Source organism: Lathamus discolor, chromosome 3 (assembly GCF_037157495.1).
Source record: "Lathamus discolor isolate bLatDis1 chromosome 3, bLatDis1.hap1, whole genome shotgun sequence".
Classification (NCBI taxonomy): Eukaryota; Metazoa; Chordata; class Aves; order Psittaciformes; family Psittacidae; genus Lathamus; species Lathamus discolor.
In genome coordinates this window covers 115596623-115621717 of record NC_088886.1, presented here as the reverse complement: position 1 = coordinate 115621717, position 25095 = coordinate 115596623, and the positions used below count along the sequence as shown (strand labels likewise).

At 38.5% G+C, this 25095-nt stretch overlaps 1 protein-coding gene across 3 annotated transcripts in view; it reads left to right on the top strand.

The window, feature by feature from the left end:
* Positions 1 to 23062, top strand: part of KYNU (kynureninase) — a 57507-nt gene extending 34445 nt beyond the window's left edge. For 2 of the 3 annotated variants that reach the window (XM_065671281.1, XM_065671280.1), the window contains 4 exons: positions 15381 to 15433; positions 16686 to 16771; positions 20089 to 20319; positions 21910 to 23062. In XM_065671281.1, coding sequence (XP_065527353.1) covers positions 15381 to 15433; positions 16686 to 16771; positions 20089 to 20319; positions 21910 to 22062 — 523 coding nt within the window. In that variant the 3' untranslated portion in view covers positions 22063 to 23062. Of the gene's footprint in view, positions 1 to 14374; positions 14474 to 15380; positions 15434 to 16685; positions 16772 to 20088; positions 20320 to 21909 lie in introns of those variants that run through there. The other variant, XR_010610821.1, reaches the window with a different exon arrangement.
* The last annotated feature ends 2033 nt before the right edge of the window (positions 23063 to 25095 follow it).

Sequence of the window (25095 nt, the reverse complement as noted above, 5' to 3'; positions counted from 1 at the left end):
TGAAGTCTTTTCCTGGTGAACAAAATCGAAGACAATTTCAACTCTGTGTCTAATAGCTCTTTAATACTGGCATGTTTTCATTAAAATTGTACCCACTGGTAAAGCTAGGAAGCATTACATAGAGATATGTGTTCTCAAAGACTGCATAATCCGTGAAAAGCTGTGCTGTCAGCTGAGGTTAGTTGCATTAAAACCCCCCCACCCTGTTATTTAAAATGTTATATGGCTGCACTCTATGTATGTATATGAAGAACAGTAGGATTAATGCTTCTAATGCACTGACAAACATAAACATTTATTTCTGGCTATAATGCTTGAAGAAATTGCTGGCCCTTACTTTTATTTTAGCTTGAAGAAAGCAAACTAAATCAGGTTTCAGAGAGAAATAATATTACAATGAAAAACTTCACTATACTATGTGCTGGTTTCAGACTGTCTAGACTCCCAGGAGATAATGAAATAATGCTGATAAGTTCTTCTTAGTCACCCATAACAGAAAACTCATTACAATGACATATAATCTGTTGTAAACTGATTTGATCCTCGTATGTGAACACTGGCAAAATATTTCAAATATCTGGATACTTCTGGAAAGGCATTGTGGATTTTGTTGGTTTGTGTTGTTTTGGGGGTTTTGGTTTGTTTTTTTTCTCTTCCTGCTTCCCTTTTTGCCAGGTGTGGGCATTGCTCCTGTGTCCACACCTCTGAGTCCTGGCTGTGGGGACTGGGAAGATTGCTGAGCAGTGAAACCATGTGGGTCAGCTAGAAATCACAGAACAGCAATAGGAAGTATGAAGAAAATTTCAAGGACTCTGAGTTTTTTTGACTCCTTGATGAAATTTTGCAACTTCTGTGAGGGTACTGTAGGTAAGAGCTTAAATTAGTTATTCCTGTACCAGCTTCTTCATACACAGCCATTAAATTGTGCACTGAATCTGGATACTGAATGTCTTAAATAGTTACCCATATGAAACAGGTTTTGAGCATGGGGCCCAATTAAGGATATAATTTCAAACTTCCTGCATAGACTCTTTGCATTATTTATTTTTTTCCATATTTCCTGAGATTTTATAATAATTCATCAAATTGTTTGTAGTAAATATGCATTACTTTTCTTTCTTTTACGCAACCAGCTGTTTAAGGTCTCCAAATAAGGCAGTGAGACAAAGGAGAATTTGTCTGTGTCAAAGTATTCAATTTTATAGCTGATTTAAATGCAGAGCAATTTGCTGTATGTTGTACAATCAAATAGAGTGGAATTTAACTGCTCTGAAGTTGCAGGTTTTATGTTGCATCTAAAAAGTCTTTGGCTGTCATCTGAATCAAGGATGACACCCAGTGGCCAGACGACTTCATTCTAAAACAAAAGCATCACTTATGTTTCTTTGCATCTCAGTCCACACAAGTGGCTAATTAAATTCCAATCCTGCTGAAACCATTTTGTCATTTAAACTCTCTGAAATAATACTTTTAACACATAGCCAATATTGTGCAAGTCACTTTATCCACATATATAGATTTATTTAATTTATCTCATCCTTCATATTTTTATAGGTAGCTATTTTCATAGCAAACTAATGTATTGTATGCCAACATAAAAATATATGTTCTGACCTTAATCAGAGTGGCAGACCCAGAACATTTGCCAAGCGCCTTTGCCTGCTGCTGACTGAGGCTGGGGCAAAAAGGACTTGGGTGCTTATTGAAAATTAAACAACTCAATATGAAATTCTAATTTCAACCCCCAAGCCCATCACCAAAGGCATGTATGTATTTTATTTTAAATTACTTAATTTTATGAGAATGCTCTTATTCGTGGCCAGGGGCTTCATAGTAAGAGCAGTGTAAGGAAATAGTCATTCACATTGTAGATATGTGTGGTTTCAAAAACTGGATTCCTCTCCAGTTGTTCCTCCATCCTGAGCCTGCTCCCTGGACAACAAAACACTTATTTGTTGCTGCTTTTTTTAAAATGCAACTTGAGAAAGAGTTATTAGTTTAATAGCCTTACCCCTGGGTACTGGGGGCCATGCCAAAGCTGCGTTGTGTTTTGAGTCTGCAGCGGTTGTGGCAGTCTAACTGCAAACTTAAACTCAAACCTAGTATTATTCAGTAATACTATACCATGTCCCAGGAGACAAAAGGAAATACCAGTCTTGTTCTTCTTCCTAATGGATGTGCAAGCTTCCCACAAGAGTTGAAAAAGTTGGTAATTCACTAACTTGGGAAAGGATTTATGCCTAAAAGCATGGTTTGATCCTTCAGTCTAATGGCTGGCAGATGGAAGTTATGGGCAATACAGACTTGTTTTGTTTCACTGCAGAGACCAGCATACACTCCCTGGCTTAGCTGCATGTCATGGTTTAACTCCAGCCAGAAACTAAGCCCCACATAGCTGCTCACTCACTCCCCTGCAGGATGTGAGAAAGAATAGGAAGGGTGAAAGTGTAAGAACTCATGGGTTGAGATGAAGACAGTTTATAAGGTCAATCAAAAACCATGCATGCATAAGCAAACAAAGTAAAGAATCTATTCACCACTTCCCATGGGCAGGCAGGTGATCTGAGAGGTCTCCAAGAAAGCAGGGCTCCATTGTGCATAACAATTACCTCATACCAGCTACTATAGAGAAAATTAACTCTATACCAGCCAAAAGCGGCATACTAGGGATAGTTCTCTAATTCACTGGAAGGGCCATGGGTCTAAAAGTTACGTGTTGTAACCATCCTAATTAACATCTGCACCCAAGTATGTTGGATAGTCCTTTGCCAGTCCCATTTCTTCCTAGAGCAGTAAAACTGAATCAGTCTGGCATATATGCATCCAATATATCCTTATTCTCTCATGATCTCACCTCCTTTGGAGTCTGTTTTAATACGCAAATAGCTTTTTTAATACCTGCTCTATATAACACAATGCAATATATTCCTGGCTAATTGTGCTAGAGTGATTTCTTTATGTGAAGGTTTCAGATAAAAAAAGACCTGGACAGAGCAGGGTTATGAAATGCTACTGAAACTCTTCAGTCAGTGCAGGCTAAGCCTGTGCCACCAAGATTCCACAGAATGCAGTTATATGGGGTTTTGTCTGTTTGTTTCTTTGGTTGTTTTGGTATGTGTGGTTGTCCTGGGTTCATCAGTAGCAGTCATTTTTCTCCTTCTTAGTAGCTGGTGCAGTGCTGTGGTTTTGACTTTCAGCCTGGAAACAGTGCTCATAACACCGATGTTTTTAGTTGTCGTGCAGTCATGTTTACTCTGATCAAGGACTTTCTGAGTCTCATGCTCTGCCAGGGAGGAGTGGAAGCCAGGAGGAAGCAGAGACAGGACACCTGACCCAAACTAACCAAAGAGGTATTCCATACCACAGCACATCATGCCCAGGATGTAGAACTGGGGGCAGTTACCCAGAAGGGCTAGTTCACTGCTGGGGTTGGGCTGGGTATCGGTCAGTGGGTGGTGAGCGGTTGTATTCTCTTCCCTTGTTATTTCCCTTATCATTATTATTATTGGTGGTAGCAGCAGTGGTTTGTGTTATACCTTAGTTACTGGACTGTTCTTATCTCAACCCGTGGGAGTTACATTCTTTCGATTCTCCTCCCCATCCCTCCAGGAGCCAGGGGGGAGGAAGTGTTGGGGGAGTGAGCTAGGGCTCTGTGGCTGAATTGCCAGCTGGGTTTAAACCATGACAGTGGTGTCCCCGCTTCCGCTTTTTTTCTCCCCATTTCTCAATTTCTCTATTTATAAAAAGAAGGATAACTAAAATCTACCAATCAATATAGCTATAATTAAATGTGAATGTTTGTGAGTACCTAGGGTAGTAGGTACAGAAGTCAGTTGTTCACAACAGAGTATTTGCAGTTGTAAATGTGCAGTGAGTTCAACTGTGCTGTCAACATGGCATAAGGGACGGGAGGGGACAAGCATGCAAAGTCCTGAGATAGGAGAAGAAAAAAAGTCCTAGTCAAATCCCTGTAAGATGTAAAGCACAATTTAAAAAGATGAAAGGGAAATAAATGTATGTAAAGAAGTCAGCAGAATAATAGATAAGCCTTGGCAGAGGATTAAATGAAAATTGTACACAGTTTAGTGTTTAAAATTAAAGGATTTATCAAGACTTAACTTTAGCATACAGTAGAACCAGGTAGAGTTTAAAAATAAAATGTTTGTGTGATGTGTGGAAATGCTGTATGCGCAGAAAGCAGCCGATGTCCAAGGAGCACGTCTGCTTTTACTATAGGATAAAAAAAAGTATCAAAGAACAAGAAACAAAAAAGTAGCTATAACTAGTTCAAATTAGCTCTGAGAAACACAAGGTATCTTCCAACACTTTCTTCATAGACACAGGTGAGATATCAATCATTCCTCTATGATAACGTTCGTTTTTGGTGTCTTGATTCCAATGAAAATGCCAGAAAACAAATGGTTTCCCACAACTTCTTTATAGAGACCAGGACTGATTTTTTGTATGTGAACTTTTACTCTGGCATGAGATAAATAAAAATGTGCTATTCCAGCTCCATACATCTTCCCCTTCCCATTTTTCCCAGGTGCTTTGGGTCCCCACCCCGCTCCAGTGCAGACCCTCTCTGCTCAGTAACTGTTTTGTGAAAGGTTGCTCAACCCCTTCCAGGGCTGGTAGCTCCAGCTGAGTTTTTCTTTAGTTATTTTCTTGTTCTACGATGAGACACCACATTATTCCTTTCTGAATTAGAGCTACATAATCTCCAAACTAAATAACTGAAGCTTCTATGAAAATGCTGAAAGTGTAGCTTTGGAGCAATGTGAGTTGGGAGAAAAGGACAGTCATAAGAAGATTGGGTAGGTTGTTTTATATCTGTTGTATTGGATCTTCTTAAAAATGCTTCTAGGAATAACAGGCTAAGATGGTCCAATTCTCACTCAGAACTGATAGATTCAAGGGTCAGCATCTCAGCACTACTGAAAGTTTTAGCAGAACAGAGCGCCTTGGCCCAGCCAAGGAAGACATCTGAAGAAGCAATGTAAGAGACTTCCAGGGAGCAGCACTGAATGTAGCAAGGTGGAAAGTCAGTGATCACAAGTGGAAGTGTACATGCTGCTTTTTCCAGAAGGGCTTGTCGTTGGTCCTAATGGACTCAAATTGTGGACTAATGTATGGATAAACTATGCATGGAATGCAACTTGTGTCCCCGAGTATGTAAATTATCCCATTCTGAGGCAGAAATGAACTGTTTCTTTGCCAAGGAGGTGGGACCAATTTAGTTCCTTGAGCTAATTTTGAAACCAAAAGTTAAAACCTCCCTTGTGAAGAGACTGTTTAGGAATCAAGGCATTGGCTAATTAAGCTTAATTGCATTGTCTTGGGACAAGTGATTTATTAGGCCAATCTAGACCCATGATGGGCCTGAAGGGCTGTGTTCTTGAATTGAAAACTGAATGGCAAATATCCAAAAGCATTTTTTAACTTTGGAGTGAGTCTCTGGGAGGAAAAAAGAGGGAGGTTAATGTGCACTCACATCATTTATTCCTATTCTCATTTCTTCAGCTCTATACCTCCTTTTATATGACTCCCATGCTTGTCTCCTAATTCTGTCAAGCATTTTCTCTCCATCTTCCTTTAAATCCTCCCTTGTAAGTAAACTGTATCTTCAAGGAATCTTGTTTCTTTTCTTGTTATAAATAATCTAATTCTTTCATCTCTGAAAGTCTTCCCCTGATTTGTCATTTTCACTCTGTTAAGTTTTTAAGGTGTTTGAGGGAGGAGCTATATGTCTTTGTAAACCCACAGGACTACACCCAAATAAATGTGCCATATATCAGCTCTGCATCATCTATAGGATAGGTGGAGTGAGTATAAAAGTAATGTGCTGTTTTCATTCCCTGTGCCTTGTGTGTACTCCCATGCTGCTTAGACACTCTTAGTTTTGAAAAGTCAGACCTTAAAATTAAGCATGTAGAAAAACAGTGACATGGTTCCTGTAAAATTTCTCAAATATAAATCAGTGTTTTAAAAAAGCATGGTGCTGGACTGATTGCTGCTTTTCATTTATAGTATGGATTGCAGATATTTTGGGGGCAGATTTTATGTATAGTTAAATCTTTGCTGGACAACTTGTTCTTCCTTTTGTCCAAAACCCCACCAACAATATGCAGAAATGTCATTCATTATAGCTAATGACATTTCATTATAGCTAAATTGACTGGTAGATTTTAGTTATCCTTCTTTTTATAAATAGAGAAATTGAAAAATGGGGAGAAAAAATGGGGAAGGGGTGACACCACACACACACCAAAACAAACAAAAGTCATAATGCTTGTCACAGCATTTTAATATTTTTTTTAGTAATTTTTCTTATAAGGTGGAGGCTGGTCAAATTCTTGCAGTAAGGTTTAATGGTATTCATTCTTCAGTAATTATTCAGTAGATTAATAAGTTTACATATTAGGTCTGAGTAGAATCAAACTTCTGATGCGTGTCTCCTGCAACACACTGATGGGACATACACCATTTAGTCTGCTCTGCCATGGCCCTTTTCCAATCCCAGCCTTGGAAATGAGAGGGACGTGGCTGTGTTCCTTGAGGATGTAGTTTTCCATCTGCCACCTCTAGCTTTTCTCATCATATGGTGTAAGACACAATTGTTTGAACACATGAAAGGAACACAGCAGGCGTAGCCTGATGGAAAGGTGAATGTAGCCTGGGGGCAACTCTTGCATCCCCTTTAACTAGCAAGGAAGTGATCCTGGGGCTCTCCTCAGAGCCTGTATGGTTGCTGTGATTTTTTCCCCCCCTCACTTCAAAGGACACCTGGTGTTAACTGCCTTCACTTTGCTTCTCTGTTCTTCGCCTTGAGACAGGCAGTTTTGAAAGCACTTTGCTGTGTCTTGATTTCTCCCAGTAAAAGAAGCCAGTGAGTTAGTTTCCTTCTTCTGAATGAACCTGCAGAGATGCAACACTCAAGCTGGTGTCACACACCTCTAACAAAATGGAAAGAAGACATTCTTTGCCTAACTTTTTAATAGGTCACAAAGAGAGAAATTATCTTCCCTCTTATGTCTTAATCTGTACGTTTCTGTATCTACCTAACAGAACTTTTCTTTCTTAAGGGGGGAAAATTATTATTTTCAACAAAAAACATCAAGTAAATCTTTTGCTGTTTCCACTAAGAGTTTGCCTGCTTCTGTGCAGAAATGTACTGGAAAGAATGCAATTTTGCATTTGGGATTTCCTACTGTATGTTGACTCACTTTTAGTATTTGATAGTTTTTCACTTTTCCTACTTCAGGTTCCCACTTTTCTTACTTTCTATGAATCAAATAAAATCTAGGGTGTGTTGCTTCATGTTTCAGGTAAAAAGCAGAGGTGATAGTCCTTACATTTTAGCTAATAAGGATCCTAGTATGACAAAGTCTTGTATTAATATTGTGATTGCCATATTAAAAACCAACAAAGATCCAAGGAAAAGCAACTTCCCATATCTTAAAAATTTTATATTATAGTTCAATCAGATATATATATTATTTAGAAATCTATCTCGATATCATCCCCTCAAAGATTCATTCAAGGTATTGAGGAAACTGTATAGTTCAGTAAATGCATCACAGTAATCAAAACTATTCAAGTCTCCTTTATGTCAGAATTCACATTTAACAGTAGCTCTAGGAGGGATTGTTGCTTTTGCTTCGTGTTTAATTTAATCTACTTGAACCAGCCTAGAAAAAATTACTGATTTCTTAAAGAATGTAATATGCCTTTTTATCACCATAATATAATTGGGAACTATTCAGTACTTTAGAAAAATCACTGAGAACTTTATTAATATCTCTATGACTAAATTGGCTCCCTGCTTGATTTTTAATTTCTGGTATTAGGCAGAATATTTTATTTCCCCTTACTAAATGTTCTAACACACTGTTGGCTGTATTCCCCCTTTTCATATATCTGATATTTGGCTAATGAAAGTGATCTATGAGCGCTTTATGATAATAGTTGTTAGTAAGCTGATTTAACAGTTTTTAATTCAACTTCATTAGCCTTAGAGGGGTTGTTTTTTTTGTGATATCTTTTCCTGGGATTTAATTTAGGCTCCAATTTTGTCTGCTGCTTGATCATACCTTTCTTTTGCCTGATCATGGTGAATGAAATTATCATCCCTCATTGCAAGAGCCTTAGAGGTTTGGCAGAGAGCTCTGTAACTCCAAGGGGCCCTGATTGGATTCACAGCATTGCAGCCATTTCTCTTTCTCGTGCCCTGATCGCAGAACCTTGTTTCCTGCTACAAAAGTGAACTCAATCTCCTTTTGTTTTGACCTGGAGGGGTAATATGGAAGGACATGTTGAAATTGGTGTATTCCCACTCCTGTTGAGTCTAAAAGACTAACAAGGAAAAAATCAATTCAAGAAGAATGTGTGTACCCTTTATCTTCAAATACCTATCAGCTGTAAATCACCTTGCACTTGATTGGCCGATAAGCCTAGGCTGTTCACCCAAGAGTCCCTCTAATTGTGGCAACAGTTGTGTTAAATTTTCCACCTTGGAAAACAGTGAAGCTCCAGGAGCTGGCCAGCTACTTTTGGAAAAAGCATGATTACTCAAATATAGAGTTTCCTTAATTTCACCCATCACAGTCGCATAGTTAAGTAAGTGTCGTTGTTTAGATTATGAAACTGTTTTTCATGATTTTGGTCTTTGCTTTTTAAACTTGCTTCTAGGCAGAAAGTGAAGTTAGCTATTTTTTAACCAAGACAAGCCTCAAAATAGAGAATAAAACTCATCTCTGTTTAGATGGTATTGAAAATGCAAGTTAATTCACAGAAGAAAACTGTCATGTTGTTAGCCTCTAATACAATCATATGACTTTGGTCTTTTGACAAAGTAAAGCCTCATTGATATTAAATATGAAAAGTTACTACTTTCGCATTAAGGAAATTTCATTTTTTTCTACTGAGTTCTAAAAAACTCGTCAATTAATAATGTATGGTACTGCTTACAAGTCACATATGCTTAATAATTAAGAAACATTTATAATGAGTTTAAAAGGGTAAAGAAAGCATCAGAATATGTGCAAGTCCAAAACTACAGAAGTCCGAAGCTAATAATTACCTGGGCTTCAAAAGCCTTTCAAATTCTAACAACAGATCTTACTTAAAATTAAAAAAAGACATTGCACAGAAGAGCTTAATGAAAGAAGTCCAATCCTACAATTTGGGATAAAGAATATCTAAATAGACATAAGGGAGGGGGGAAAAAAATATAAAAGAAGGCTTTAAATATAGCTTCTGGCAATCTTGACAAGGTTTTCTGAAGGAGACAGTGAGAATTAGGTTTCCAAATACTGCTAGAGTCTAACAGGGGCTAGCTACTAACTGCCTTAATCCCCCATGTGAATCCTAGCCATATATATATATATGTATATTTCTATAGATATGTATACTCTAGTGTGTGTGTATATATATATATGTGTATATATATGTATACTCTAGCCATATATATATATATAGTATATATATATGTATACTCTAGCCATATATATATATATATATGTACTCTTAAGTATACTCTATTACTGACAGCTTCACAGTATATGAAGAATTTCTCCTACACAGGAGGGTTAAAATCTTTAAATTCTGCATTTCAGTGATGAATCTGGGGGTCACTTTTCAATCATTCTTTGTTTTGATTAAGCAGACCCCTCACCACCACACCAAATATGGTTTGAAATCTTTTTCTCTCTTCCAGCATGCTGTCGGCAGGGGAGCCCTTGGTCATGGAATCATAGAATAGTTAGGGTTGGAAAGGACCTCAAGATCATCTAGTTCCAACCCCCCTGCCATGGACAGGGACACCTCACACTAAACCATCCCACACAAGGCTTCATCCAACCTGGCCTTGAACACCGCCAGGGATGGAGCACTCACAACCTCCCTGGGCAACCGATTCCAGTGTCTCACCACCCTAACAGGAAAGAATTTCCTCCTTATCTCCAATTTAAACTTCCCCTGTTTAAGTTTTAACCCAGAGTAGGTCCTTGCTGTTGTTGCCAGAATGGAAGGGATGGAGTTGCAGTGAAATAACATTTTCCACCCACTTGGGCTTCAGCTGTAAAACACCACGTAGAATTAAGTGATAGAAATATTGTTTGGGTTTGTTATTTAATTATTTTTTTCCTCAACCTAAGTGCCAGTTAGGTGACATGGATCAAGAAAAATATTCTTTTCCGAATGCAAGAAAAGCGTAACACTGAAACTACTTTTGAGCCTGAGAGGGCAATTCAGGGAAAGGCTGAGAGGAAGGGAAAAAAAACAGTGGCATCATCTATTACCTCCAAATTCCTTTCCCTATCTGCGTTACAGAAAATCCAGTGTAAGATACTCCAAGTCAATCTTTTTCTCCATTCTTACATGGTCCTTATTACTAAGTGCATAAAAACATTTAAACAAATATATTCTCACTACTCACAGAAGAATTAGGGCAGTACTGAGCAGCATTTCTAGAGATGAAGGTTTGAGGCATGGAAAGACTAAATGGCTCATCCATGATCAGACAAGTCTGTGATAGCAATAAAAATAATTGAAACTCCTCAAACTCTAGTCAGTGAGCAAAAAGTACGCTATGTAAAGCAATGAGTATTTTTTTCTTAATTTCTTTAGAGTTGTGTTGTTATTTCTCTTTATTCTGAATTTTGGCACTGAATCCAAAGATGCTTGTGCTTACAATAAAATTAATGCAATAAAAGCAAAATTAAAACGTATAAAAGCTGCAATTAGAAAACTGCAATAAAATTAATGCAGAGTAGAATGCAAAGACTATGCCCCAGCTGTTGAGTTTGAGGATCAGGTCTGTGCTGAGAGTTTGTGGAGAGCCATTTGTAAATGCCAGTGAGACTAAGGTGGCTTTGAGTGGGTGATACAACTGTTCATACAAGTTTGGTTACTGGGATGTGTCAGGAGCACCTCTGCTGAGCAGCCTTGAGAGGTTGCAGGTACCTGAGACTGGCATCAGCATGCCATCCGCACACACAACACAAGCTGTCCATTGCTCAGATAACCCTTTTGATTAACAATGTGTTATAACAAGACAAGAGCACAGTTTGGGTGCAATTACACATAAAAGGCAGTGACCAGTAAAACATTAAGGTGCACAAGTCGATGGGACCAGATGAAATGCATCTGTGGGTCCTGAAGGAACTAGCGAATGGAGCTGCCAAGTCATCATACGTCATATATGAGAAGTCATGGCAGTCCAGTGAAGGAAACTGAAGGAAAGGGAAATGCTGACTGGAAAAGGGGAAATATAACCCCCATTTTTAAAAAGAAAAAAGAAAGGAAGACCTGGGGATCTATAGGCCAGTCGGTCTTATCCCAGTGACCAGCAAGATCATGCAGCAGATCCTTCTAGAAACCATGCTAAAGCACGTGGACAATAAGGAGGTGATTGGTTACAACCAATGTGGCTTCACTAAGGGCAAATCATGCCTAACAAATTTGGTGGCCTTCTAGCCTTCTAGATTGGGACCATGCCATTTGAAGATAGGGGAAGAGCAACTAATATAACTGTGCAAGGCATCTGACACTGTTCTACATGGCATCCTTGTCTGTAAATTGCAAAGACATGGATTTGACAGATGGGCCACTCAGTGGATAAGGAATTGGCTGGATGGTTGCACTCAGAATTGTGGTCAATGTCTCAATATCCAAGTGGAGACCCTTAATGAGTGGTGTCCCCCTGGGGGTCAGTACTGGGAGCATTGCTGTTCAGCAACATGGACAGTGGGATCGAGTGCACCCTCAGCAAGCTTGCTGACACCAGCCTCTGTGGGTGTTGTCAACACACTGGAGGGAAGGGATGCCATCCAGAGGGACCTTGAGAGGCTTGAGAGGTGGGCCTGTGAGAACCTCATGAAGTTCAACAAGATGAAGTGCAAAGTCCTGCACTTGGATCAAGGCAATCCCAAACACAACTACAAGCTAGCTGGAGACTGGACTGAAAGCAGCCCTGAGGAGAAGGACTTGGGGGTGTTGATTGATGAGAAGCTCAACATGACCTGGCAGTGTGCGCTCACAGCCCAGAAAGCCAACTGTATCCTGGGCTGCATCAAAAGAGGCGTGACCAGCAGGTCAAAGGATGCGATTCTTCCTCTCTAATCCACTCTCATGAGACCACATCTGAAGTACTGCATTCAGTTCTGGGGCTCCCAGCAAAAGAGGGATGTGGACCTGCTGGGCTGAGTCTGGGGAAGGGACACAAAGATGACCAAGGGGCTAAAGAGCCTTTTCTATGAAGGCAGGCTGAAAGAGTTGGGCAGGCTGAACGAATTGGGCTTGTTCAGCTTGGAGAAGAAAAGGCTCTGGGGAGACCTTAATACAGTCTTCCAATACCTAAAGGGGGCCTACAGGAAATCTAGAGAGGGGCTTTTTAACAAGAGCAGGTAGTGATAGGACAAAGAGGGAATGGTTTTAAGCTGAAAGAAGGTAGCTTTTGATTAGATATTAAGAAGTTCTTCTCTGTGAGGGTGGTGAGGCACTGGGACAAGTTGTCCAGAGAAGCTGTGGATGCCCCATCCCTGGAAATGTTCAAGGCCAGGGTGGGACTTTGAGCATCATGGTCTAGTGGAAGGTGTCCCTGCCCATGGTAAGGGGGTTTGGAACTAGGTGATCTCTAAGGCTACTTCCAACCCAAACCATTTTATGATTCTGCAATTATTCTTAAAGGTTTAGAGTGGAACATTTGCAAAATTAGACCCTTTTTTTCCCAGACACTGATTTTTACCACAGTAAAGGATGTAATTTTAGAGTCCTGTTACTAACAAGTTTAAGGGTTTTTTAAACAGAAGCACATCATATAACGATTTTTAGAACCTTCCACATTATGTATTTTGCAAAGATTACGGTTTGGAGTTCAGAATCTGTTTGGATCTTGGTGCCTTCATTTTTGAAGCAGGAATAGTCAAGATGGTGACTGCATTTCAAAATACTCATTTTGCATGCAGAGTAATAACTCTTTAATAAGAAACTTTATTGCGGTATCTTAATGTGCAGTTTTATTGCCTATTATTTTTAGTGAGCATTTATAAAGTGTTATGTTTTGGGGTTTAATACCTTAGCTATTTCCCATCACAACAGGTTGAAATTTGGCATAGCAGTGACAACCTTAATTTCAAAACTTTCACAGAAAATTGCAAAGAACAAATTACTGGTTTTTGTTAATTTCTACACTTCGAAGCCTGTCATCATAAATGTCAAATAATGTGACATTTATTTGGACCATTAGATCACTGAGAGTGTAGGACCAGAGCTGCCTCAAAGTTGATAACCTACCGTGACATCTCTGAAGTTCTAGAACAACCAAAAAGGGAGGTGGGGGAGAGGGAAGAAGGAGAAAAAGCAAATTGTCAAGGTTATGGTATGAAAGGGCAAGACAGTTAAAATTGTTTTTTATAAAAAAATAAAAAAACCCATAAAAAAAAAAAAAAAAAACAAACAACAAACAAACCAAACCACAAAACCTTCATTCTGTCATTTTGGAAAAAGTTCTGAAATTTCGGTTTTCAAGTTGGAAATGTGATGACACAGCAGAAGTCTGTTTTTAAGCCAGCTTCAGAGTTAGCAAGTTTTGAGCATTCAAAATGCAACCAGCATCCTTTTCATCAGGCTCTATCTGGGTAATATTGTGGATTGTGGTTGATGTTTATTTTGTCTTTGGCTTTATGATGTGGTCCAAATAGAATTTTTGTTTCCTCTTTGCTATAGAGTAATAGTCCAAATGTTATATTTCCTATGGAATTTTTCTGGTTTAAAAATTTTGGAATTCATGGAATGTATGTGTCATTAACATTAGCAGTATTATGTAGTAATATATGATATTTAGGTAGATATATTATACAGTTCATATTAAGTATCTGGAATATCTATTATGATTCAAAGCATCAGTAACTAATTCACATAGGCAGAAACTGCGTTATACTTGGGGTATGTTCATTTTGGCAATATAATATCATATTTGAAATGAATATACCTTGCACTATTAATTTTCATGGGTCTTAGAATAATAAAAACATGCAGCAACAAAGAAAAAAGCATGTTCTTTCTGCATGCACTATGTTTGGATGCAGCTCAGAGCCTTTCATAGAAATAAACATAAAACTTATATTGTATACAGGAATAGTAAGTACTCTGTTTTATACTATGCAGTATTCATATAACAAGTTTTAAACTCAAATGTGGTCCTAATTCTGCAGAACTAAGCTCTTTTGAGCATACTGCAAAGAAGTGCTCCTGCTTTATAAAGGGTGATGACTTTCCTCTTCCTTATTTACTTCCAGGAAGGCTAATCTACTGTGAGTTTTACTTACAGATTCTTTTTTTTTTACCATTACAAATTTTGGACACTTGTCAGGCTTCACTCCTAACAACTCTGCTACCTGGCATAGAGAAACCAAAGCGAAGTCTTGGAAGAAACTGTGTTCTATATGTCCAGTCCTGAAGACATTAGAAGGTCAGGAAGGAGCCTGTGGTTGTGATTTCTTAATAACATAATAACATTTACACATGGGAAATTTCAAATGGTACTGACATTATTAGTCACCGATATTGCCGTGTACTGAGTTAAGAAGTAGAGAACCCAAGGGAAGTGGTGAAAGATTCTTTGATTTTTGTAATATTGACTTCATCTGCAGTGCCTTGGGCACTAGGTGATCCAGTGCATCCAGCTGCTTTGGAAAACTGTTTATAGCTATGTCCTTGAACGTATTTTTCTGTAAGTATGAGTTAATAATGTAGTGTCATCTTAATGTACAAGTTTGGATAAAAGATTTTCAAAGTCATTAATCTTTAATTATTTTTTTTCTGGAGGTGATCTTAAAAAATTGATATTTTTGAATAGTAAGTTCAGTTCAGGAGAAGACAAGTTTGCTCAGAATTCAGACTGCCATCTCGCAGTAAGGAACAGGCAATGCCTACACAATCCTTCTGAGGTCCTGTTGCCTGTCTGCTGGCCATTACTAACTCTTTAAGTTAGATTTTATAACACCATTTAGCTTTTAATAATGATGAAACTAAGTTTAAGGAGGGGATTTGAATTTAATGCTTTGGAACAAAACAGTGGAAATATTTCTGTTCTATTTTTTGTTTTGTGAAATGAATTCAGACAAAATGGGTATTGTTAGAAATCAATAGTTAATTGAAAGATGTACTGTATTTTATCATTAGTCGTTAAAAAGAAATTCTCAAATAGTAATATTAAGTTTTTAGTGTTAGCTATATATAGAATTTATTGCATTTTTAGAAATACAATGTATTATTAAGAATGCATATGTTTCTTCTGTATTTCTTAACTCTCATAGGTAAACTAAATGATAGTATACCCAAATTGCTATTAATTTTCTTTCTTTACAAAATCTTAGACTAATTGGCTGGTGGGGTCATGACTTCAAAACACGATTCCTCATGGAAAACAGTATGTACTTTTACACTTTGATTTGTACTTGATGTATTTGTAAACAACCAGTTTCATTTTACAGTAGTTTGAGTAGAAAGGATAGAACCTTGTATTTCCTTATGCATGACCTTATGTTAAAGGTATTAAACTAAATTCATTCCAAATATGTAATTCAATGAAGTTATCAAAATAAATGTTGGGAAAAATTTGAGTCTGTCTGCTTCTAGACATTTTGCTGAAATACCTTCAAAAAGCAGATATAGAATATGGATGAAACCTTCAAAGTATCTCAGTGAATTAAACTCGTAAGTCTCTGAGGAGTGAGGATCTTACTTTAGGATTAGTTCCACTGGAATTAATGAGAAATTATGTAAATAAAGGTAAGTCAACCTGATATAGTCATGAAATACTACTAAAGTTTCAACATCTCCAAATTCCCTGAACTAGCAAAAGACATGTAACAAGACTGATATGATTTTGGCTGGAGAACACTGCTCTAATAGCCTCAGTCTGCTCTTTGTTTTCTGACTAAATGCAAAAGCAGCACTTTGAAAAGCCAGTAGGAGACACAAATTGCATTGAAATACTGTTAGAAGAAGAAAAATATTTCTTTATTTCCATGGGCAATTTATAGGGGAGAAGTTGAGCAGTGATCACTATAAAATTAGCCAGTCTGTTGTGCATGAAAAACCTTTCCTCCACAGCATCCTCTTGTTCTGGTGTTGGAGCATGAAATATAAACGGTGACACAGAACTTACAGTGAGGCTTTATAAATTTATTAAATACATTTTGTGAAATTTCACAGTTTAAAGTCTGTGAAACTTCTCTATGTGGCCTGAAGCTACACTTAGTTGATATGCAGTCTCCCATGTGTCTCGTCAGTTTAATAAAATTAAGGAACATGATTCCCTGCTCATGTAATACAGCTCCACATGAGCATGCCTCTGCTGACTTGGAATTTCTTTGGTTTGTGCCAGTGTTAAAAGAGATTCAGTGCAAAGGTGGTCTTAACACGTAGTATTTAAGCAAATTAATTGCAGTCCTCTAGTTTTCATGAAACTGCTAATGAGGTCTTCTGCTGGATAAAATTGAGCTTCTCTTGAAGTTAAAAGTATTAGCTGTGAATAGATTACTATTTCCTTTTAATGACTGATTCCTACAGGCCACATTAGTGAAATATTTTATTGCGTGAGGAGGGACTTCAAGATAAGGTCCAATCCATTAAAAAGAAGTAGTCAAAACCACTAATAAAAGTTATTAATTTTCCAGAATTGCAACTAAGTGAAGGAATTAGTGGATTTCGGTTATCAAATCCTCCGATTTTATTGGTATGTGCTCTGCAAGCTAGTTTAGAGGTAAGTGGTTGCTTTACTTTGAGCTTGAATGTAAGAGTATTAAAATGTTAAATGGATGTTAAGTGTATTATTGCCATCTTCCTTAAAAAAGTTGTCAAAATAGTTAAAAAAGAAAGGGTTGATGGTGTGAAAAACAAACAAAACAGCCCTACAACCTGAGAGATCAAGGCCTTTAATAAATATGCTCATCTCTTCACTGTTCTAACAAAATGTGTTGTTGAACCCAGTATACTTGAGGTTTGCACCTCCAAGTCTGACTGCTAGCACTGTGTTTGTCCCAGCTTTTAGTGGTTCAGTACAAACAGCAGCCTTTCCCATGGAGGTACTCAGAGCTTGTCTCAGTGCAACTCGTGAAGGATGCTGTTCAAGATTTTCTGATGAAGGAATCACATAACTCTGAAAAGTTGCATTCAGAGGTGCTTTTCCATATATTTCCCTGAGCAAAACAGACTTAGTTCCTTTATGAAAGAAAACAGATGTGGCCACTGAGTGTCCTGAAGCCTAAATTGAATCAGGGAGTTTTGATTACAAAAAGAAAAGGCAGAAGCTGCCTGTGAATACTTCCTAAAATAGGAATTCATTTGTGTTCTATAGCTCCGGACTGTTTTTTCTTTCATCTTGTCATTAGTTTTCTGGTGGCCAAAGGAGCAGAGCCCCACCACTGGCCCATCTCTAGATGAATCACTGTGGAAAGGGCAGTCCTGCCATATAGAGCTAATCCTTTCAAGCAAGGTGTCACCAATGGGCTGAAAGTCATCTGGTCAGCCTTAGAGAGGACAGTTCAGCCCTGTCTGAAGGCATGCAGCTGTTCTCCAAACACCTTGCATCATGCTGCATTTCCTATGGAGATGTAGCAACATTTCTCTTATGGATGATTCACCCATGAAATGCAGGACACATCATTGTGTCTGAAAAGGATGGTTTTATAAAGCTTTTCCTACTATATGCTACATATGTTTGTATATTAAAATTTTGCCAAGGCTGCTTTTCAAGCCAGTCTTGAGAAGCAAGGTTTTGCCACCAGCACAAGTGGAAGAAATTTATGTCTGCTAGCATTCCATTAATGCTAGTGTAATGACAAAGCTGATGCTGGGACAAAGAACAATGTCCATACTCTGTATGTTCCTCTTTATATACTGAAAAAAAGAGTATCGTAAGCAAACATAACCAGAAAATTGCCAGTTGTGCTCTCTCATCTTACATGCAATGCTGAAGTACTGCAAAGGCACAGGAGTGCTGCTTGTTCCGCATGGTAATTTATTTTCTTAGCCCTTAAACATCCAATATAATTTTTTAAACTTTATGTGACCATAGAGATAAACTGAAAGCTATTCTGCTATGACCCAGATTGTCAGTACTCCAGTTTGTGTGGGTTGATGTCATTTAGCCCACTGCAGGGAGCCTCAAACAATGAGGGCTGAGCAGTTTCCATCACCTCCCCTTTCTATGCCTGCATTACCTTTTGGCACAGCCAGGATTTCCCAGTGCTAACTGCTCTAATACAGTGGGAAACAAAATAGTTTTCATGTCTGGCAAGAGATGGCTAGTGAAATTGCATGCCACCTTCACTGGGACACATTAAGCAGAAGGCAGTGTTTCCAATGGAAACAATGAAAACTGCAAGTGTTAATGGACATTATTCCTCAGTAATGCTTAAAATGGCTGTTATGGCAGTAGCTTCTCCCTTTTATGGAAAAAAGGGGAGTGCTCCACAGCCACATTTAAAAGATCTTTTCCAAAAAATTTCACCCAGGAGGCCAAATATTCCTTGTACAAAGCCTGAGGAAACAGATTTTTGCATGCAGCCTGAGATCCATCTCTTGTATTGCTGCAAAGCCCAGAGGAATGGGAGGCAGGTCTACATTCTACCTCTAGTAATGCTCAGAAGCTTGCGTGTAAGTTCTGCCTGCCTGTGTGGTGATGGAAGTACCTTTAGATTTTTATTGACCTGTGCAAGTGCTGACTGCTGATGGCTTTGATCTCTGTTACATTCATTTCCATATCTGCACTGTCTCAATGCAAAGACTGTCTTACAGAAGCCATATTTTGTTTCACAGAAACACATGTAGGAACTTTTGGCTTTGTGCAGCATCTGGTGGTTGTGACAGAATCACAAAATAATAGTTGAGATATTCTAAAAAAAGAGTGATTTCCAGGTGCTGCTGGAAAACAGACTTTGTTATATTTTGAGTAGGATTTCTCAGTTACCTCCTTATACTCTCTTCCAAGTTATAAGTAGTCTTAAAAGTGTTGCTCCTTCAGTGTGGAGAACTGATTTCTTGAGAGTGAAGATCATGGGTTTTCATACAGGACTTCCGCCTTTTGCAGCTGCAGTCAGTGGAGGCCTAATTGTCCCCGAGCAGTGATATTTATGTGCCAGAATGTGATTCAAAGTGACTATTGGGTACTTGCATGTCTGTATCTTGTCATTATTCTCTGAAGCTACTTGCCTGGGAACAAGAAAAGGGAGGGTTTCAGGAAGACAGGGGTAAATTGTTTCCAGGGTCACAGTTTCCTTTATTCCCTGTAACTGAACATTTCGAGAGCACAAGTAGAAGCTGCCTTACCTTCTCCCAAACTCTCCTGCCATATTGGTTGTTCTTGTTTCTGTGGTAAAGGAGCGTTGTCACTTTTAAGCAGTCACTTTTGCATGTCTCATGGTATTTTGAGTTCCGCGGCTCACCAGTCCTTGCAGTTGTGTAAGAGCATAGAGCTATTAAACCAGAATCAAGTGAAAATTTTTTTCTTCATGTGCACTATCAGAGGCAGAGCCTCTACAGGACTTAAAGCAGTAAAGTCAGTATTAGTATAAATTTTGTGTTTTCCAAAACAAGTATTTGTAGATCAGTCATGTTTCAGTCTTGACCTTGGAATTTGTTACTTGCAGTACATACAGGAAAAAACCTGTATGTGATTTTATGTCCTGTTCCATGTATGAGAATTTATGGATCCTCTTCAGATGTGCAAATGAACAGTCTCGGAAAACTTTTTGTGTGCAAGTACATTCATGCAGATATAGATGTAAAACTTAACAGTAGATTGAAATGTCTTTCATTATCTAGAATTATAACATTATCCTCTGTTTTAAAAAGCCCTGTTTTAAAAAGCCCAATTATGACATGTTTATGTATAATGTCTATCTGATATTACCACTTGATTCCAATGAGAATGGAAATCTACCCTTTTAGTATTCATTTCCTTTTTCTTATCTGTAGCAATAGATATTTAACATGGCTAAGTTTTTTCTTTTTTTAGCTATTGCTAAGAAATCACAATATTTACTATATTATCATTCTAATGATCTAAATTCATTGCAGGTTTTTGGTCAAACTACAATGAAAGCATTGAGAAGGAAATCCATTCTACTCACCGGTTACTTGGAATACCTGATAAAACGTTACTACAATGAAGATAAAAGAAATCCAGAGAAGCCCTTTGTAAAAATAATCACACCATCTCAGATTGAGGAAAGAGGATGTCAGCTCACGCTGTCTTTTTCCCTTCCAATCAAATCTGTGTTTAAAGAGCTGGAAAAGAGAGGAGTAGCTGTGAGTATATCTAACTTCATCTTCTTATGCACTGTTTTGTGAAGCAGAACAAATTAATAATTTTGCTTTTATTCAAATATAGTCTCATATAAGGGCAAAAACTCTGGGAATGATGAAAATTGGTTACATAGTGTCTTCCATCTTTACTTATGCAAATAATCAAATGTCTTACTTTATAAATTATTTGTTAATGTGTATATTGCCCTCTCTCGATTTATTTCCAGTAGTTCTGCGAATGACACACAGGAGTAGCTAGTGAAGTTAAAGCTGCTTTATGGGTGTGTTACAGTGGGAGGAATTATGGATCTAGAGCTAATGGTCTGAACAGGAAAGACAGGAAATTAGAAAAAAAGAAAAATCCCAAATCACTGGAAAAACACAAATATGAGTATGTCAGAGCTGCAATGCACCTCCTGCACAGGCATCTCTTGTTAAGTGTGCATGTCCAGGTCCCCTGCTGTGGGTCCAGACATGAGGCCAGAAAGCCAAAGAGTTGGTCTGAGCCATCCCGGGGTGCAGGCAGTCAGGGATGTGGGTTCAGGCAGTGGTCACTGTCCTCAACACCACAAATCACACACCTATGGACTGACAATGGCAGGGAACTCTGAACCTCCACCAGTTCCTTTCCTCATCTGCAAATGGCAAAACCTTTGCTCTTTGTGAGGCGTTGAGTTGAAGGAATTACAAAGCTGTCATTTCCTTAGAGATATGTTTTAACACTCAGAAAAAGAGGCCACTGAATGGCGGTGCCATGTAATGGCCAAGTTGCCAGTTAGTACTTCTCAAAAAGTATAAAAGCTAAATTTAAGGCTATACATTCATTGATTTAGAAGTGCTGGGAGGTGAGGCTGATAGCCTAATGCCATATAAATGATACACAGTTTTTATTTCTGCTCGTGACTTGTGTCCCCAAAGGACAGCTCACTGAGGCTAAATACGCTGCTGTTTTGGTGCTGCCAGGGAATTCCAGGAACTGCTGCTTTTAAGAGGGCACAGGGCCTTACACTGTTGGCTTGTCTTCACGATGCAGTAATATGCTTCAAATATGAGACAATATTCAGCAGAATGTTCAAATTCATTGTGGGGGGAGGAAAAATACTGGAAGTCCTGTGATATTACTTGCACTTGTACAAGACACTGTCTACTGGCATGTTTCTGTTTTGTGGTGACTTTTTTGTCACCTGTGTGCCTCTTCAACTGCGGGTTGATACAGGTGTTAAGGTAAATTGTGGAGATATATAGCTGGTGTGGAGCCCCTCAATGGCACTGCTAGAGTCCTGCCCATCTTAAGCCTTGCATCCTTTTTTAGGCAAAACACCACTCTTGCTACATTCTTCACAATAATGCTCCTTGCAGTAGTTTCTTGAGGGCCCCAAAGTATTTACATGTGTCTCCTTGTCAGTCCAGTCATTATTCCTTGAAGACAAAGGATGAGATTTAAAAATGCAGTCTGACATAAATCATAGAACCATATAATAGTTGGGGTTGAAAGGGACCTTCAAAGGTCATCTGGTCCAACCTCCCTGCAATGAGCAGGGACATCTTCAACTATATCAGGAACTTACTAAGTATTCCCTTTCTGTTTTGCAGTGTGACATACGAGAACCAAATGCTCTTCGTGTTACCCCAGTTCCTCTCTACAATTCTTTCCATGATGTGCACAGATTTATTGAAATCCTGGGATCTGCAATTACATCTTCAAAACAAACAGCAAATAATACTGCATTATCTGGTTCTTATTGATGGCTCAGCTGTATCTTTTAATCTATTTCTGACTAAGATGCATTTGTCCCACTGAGCAATTCTTTGCTTCGAGTACACTAAGCTATATCCCATGCAATTTGCAAAAAAAAAATGACTGTGCTTGAATAGTTATTTACAACAGACATAGTTTTATTAAAGCTTATATTTCTACTCTGCTCTGACTTTGACTTCATGAATTAGTATGCTTTGTATATTTTAATGGGTCTTTTCTTAAACATTTTATGTAGTTTTATTACATTAGCTTTGAGAAGCATGGAAGAATTGCTATCAACTAGAACAGGAATGAAAAAAAATCCCTTCTTTATTATAAAAATTATGCATAATAAAAAGTGGAAAATAGACAAATCACCAACTGTTAAAAGATACGGTCCAATTTACATTTTTAATTTAGCAATTCTATTTAAAGTACATGGTATACTTGAAAAGTAGAAGTTGAACAATGAGTTGTTTCAAAACTGCTAACTGCTGCATACTGAATCTTTCAAATGGTCCAACATTTTGAAATTCTAGCTTAATTAATGATATAATTGAATATACATTGCAGATACCTTTGGTGTGATACAGTAGGCTAAAACAAAATATTTGCTCTTTATATTTCTAGGGAGTCATCTTGGAGATGATATACCTGGGGAAGCAGAGAATAATTTTACATTCATGTAAGCCAGTGTGAAGGGCTGTAGGAGCATTTACTGCAGTTTTTAACAAGGCTTATTTTGGATTAGGCAAAATGAACTCTGAACTGTTTAAGCAGCAGCAAAATACCTCATTGTTAACTTACAGTGTGGCCCAGATTTTTACAGAGATTTGCACTAGGCAGCCCAAAGCTGTGAAGAAAACCTGCTTGAATTTAACCAACACTTTACCCAGAGTTCTTTTAAGTCATAAATAACACCTTAGCATAATTGGCAACTAAGCTTCTATATCTGTACTTACGTCTGTACTCTTTTTCAAGAATCAAATAAAATTTTGTCTCTGGTAATACTTAATGTGTCTGATTGATGGACTGAAACACTTACCTAGAAAATTACTTCTGATAGTACTAATTTTTATTCTACTTCAAGTATGAGAAAGGATTTGGGGGAAGAAGAGAGGACTGCTCTATTTTGGCTCAAAGGCATTTTTGGTGGTTAAAATTTTCACACTCTTTGAGCATCTCCTGCTGAACAGAGAAACCCACTGGCCTTCACTGTGTCTGCCTCTGCTCTAAAATTCCCCAAAGGTAGGTAGATTCTAAATTGTTGCTGCAGTAATACCTATTTAATTGGTTACCATGTGTAGGGGAAAGCTGAAAGAAGTGTAAATAAAGCATTGGTTGGTACTTTTAGCACTTGTGAAAAGTAAGAACAGCTTCTTAAACTGGAATATTGTTATAAAGAGTAGTGCAGGAGTCTTAATCAGTTGGAAAGCTCTGGCTCACTCAAGAGATTTTATATCATGGCTTTTTAATTCTGCTGTGGCTATATTGTTGTATTGCAGACCAGGTATCTGTACTTCAATGGCTGCAGTTTTATATTTTCATCTTCAGTACAGCTACTTTTATCTGTCATACGACATGATCTTGGAAAAGGACCACTTTCCGTAAAGTGACTGTTGATGAAAAAATTGCTGAATATAAAACTGTGTCTGTCCACAGTGTTGAAAAGTGTTTTACTTCACTGCCAGTGCCTTCGAAGTGCTCATGCAGATGTATAGCCTTGGCTAACAGTCACTTATGTCTTCCCTATAAAGTTACACAAGCTTAATATAAAAACAGATATGACACTAGGTCATATTTTGATATTTTTTATATTTTTTATATTTTATTATCAATTTATTTTTATGTCAGCCGAACCTCGGTTGTGTGACAAACACAAGAAGAGTTAGAACCTCAAAATCTCTTTTGAAATAGCACATAGACATCAGGTTTGGACCAGCTGTCTTGGAAAATACAAGGAGATAGATGGTGAATTTTGAGGTCACAGTTTTGTATCTGCATTAAATTCACAAGCTGTGAAAATCATTCCTCATGTCTCTGATTGAGGAAAGTGAACTAAGTAGGGTAGATAAAGTACTTACTTAATCTATACAGTCCAGGTTTTGAAAGGTAGCGGATAAAGCTTATGGAGTACAGGAACAGCCTGTACAGCTTCACCAAAGGCTAGTCCTGCCTGACCAGCCTAGTCAGTTCTGCCTTCTATGATGGAGTTACTCATCAGTGGACAAAGGAAAGGCTAAAGATGTTGTCTGTCTGGACTTCTGTAAAGCCTTTGACACAGTCCCTCACAACATCCTTCTCTCTAAATTGGAGAGACACGGATTTGATGGGTGGACTGTTCAGTGGGTGAGGAGTTGGCTGGATGGTTGCATTGAGAGGGTAGTGATCAATGGCTCAATGTCTGGATGACAAGTGATGTCCCTCAGGGGTCTGAACTGGGACCAGTACTGTTTAATATCTTCATCAACAACATAAAGAAAGTGGGACTGAGTGCACCCTCATCAAATTAGTAATGTCACCAAGCTGAGTGGTGCAGTTGATATGCCCAAAGGATGGGATGCCGTCTACTGGGACTTGGACAAGTTCGAGAAATGGTCCCAGGGGAACCTTCTGAGGTTCAACAAGGCCAAGTACAAGGTCCTGCACCTGGGTTAGATCAATCCCTGGTATCGATAAGGGCTGGAGCATAAAGGGATGGAGAGTAGGCCTCTCAAGGGCTTGGGGAATACCGGTGGATGAAAGATTGTACGTGAGCCAGAAATACACTCTTGCAGCCCAGAAGGACAATCGTATCTTGGGCTGCACACAAAAAAAGTGTGTGCAGGTTGAGGGAGGCGATCCTGACCCTCTGCTCTGGTGAGACCACAACTGGGGTGCTGTGTCCAGCTCTGGAGTCCTCAGTACAATAAAGACATGGACCTGCTGGGAAAGGTCAAAGGAGGGACACAGAAATAATCAGAGATGGAGCACCTCTCCTGTGAGGAAAGGCTGAGAGAGGTGGGGTTGTTCAGCCTGGAGAAGACTCCAGGGAGACCTTA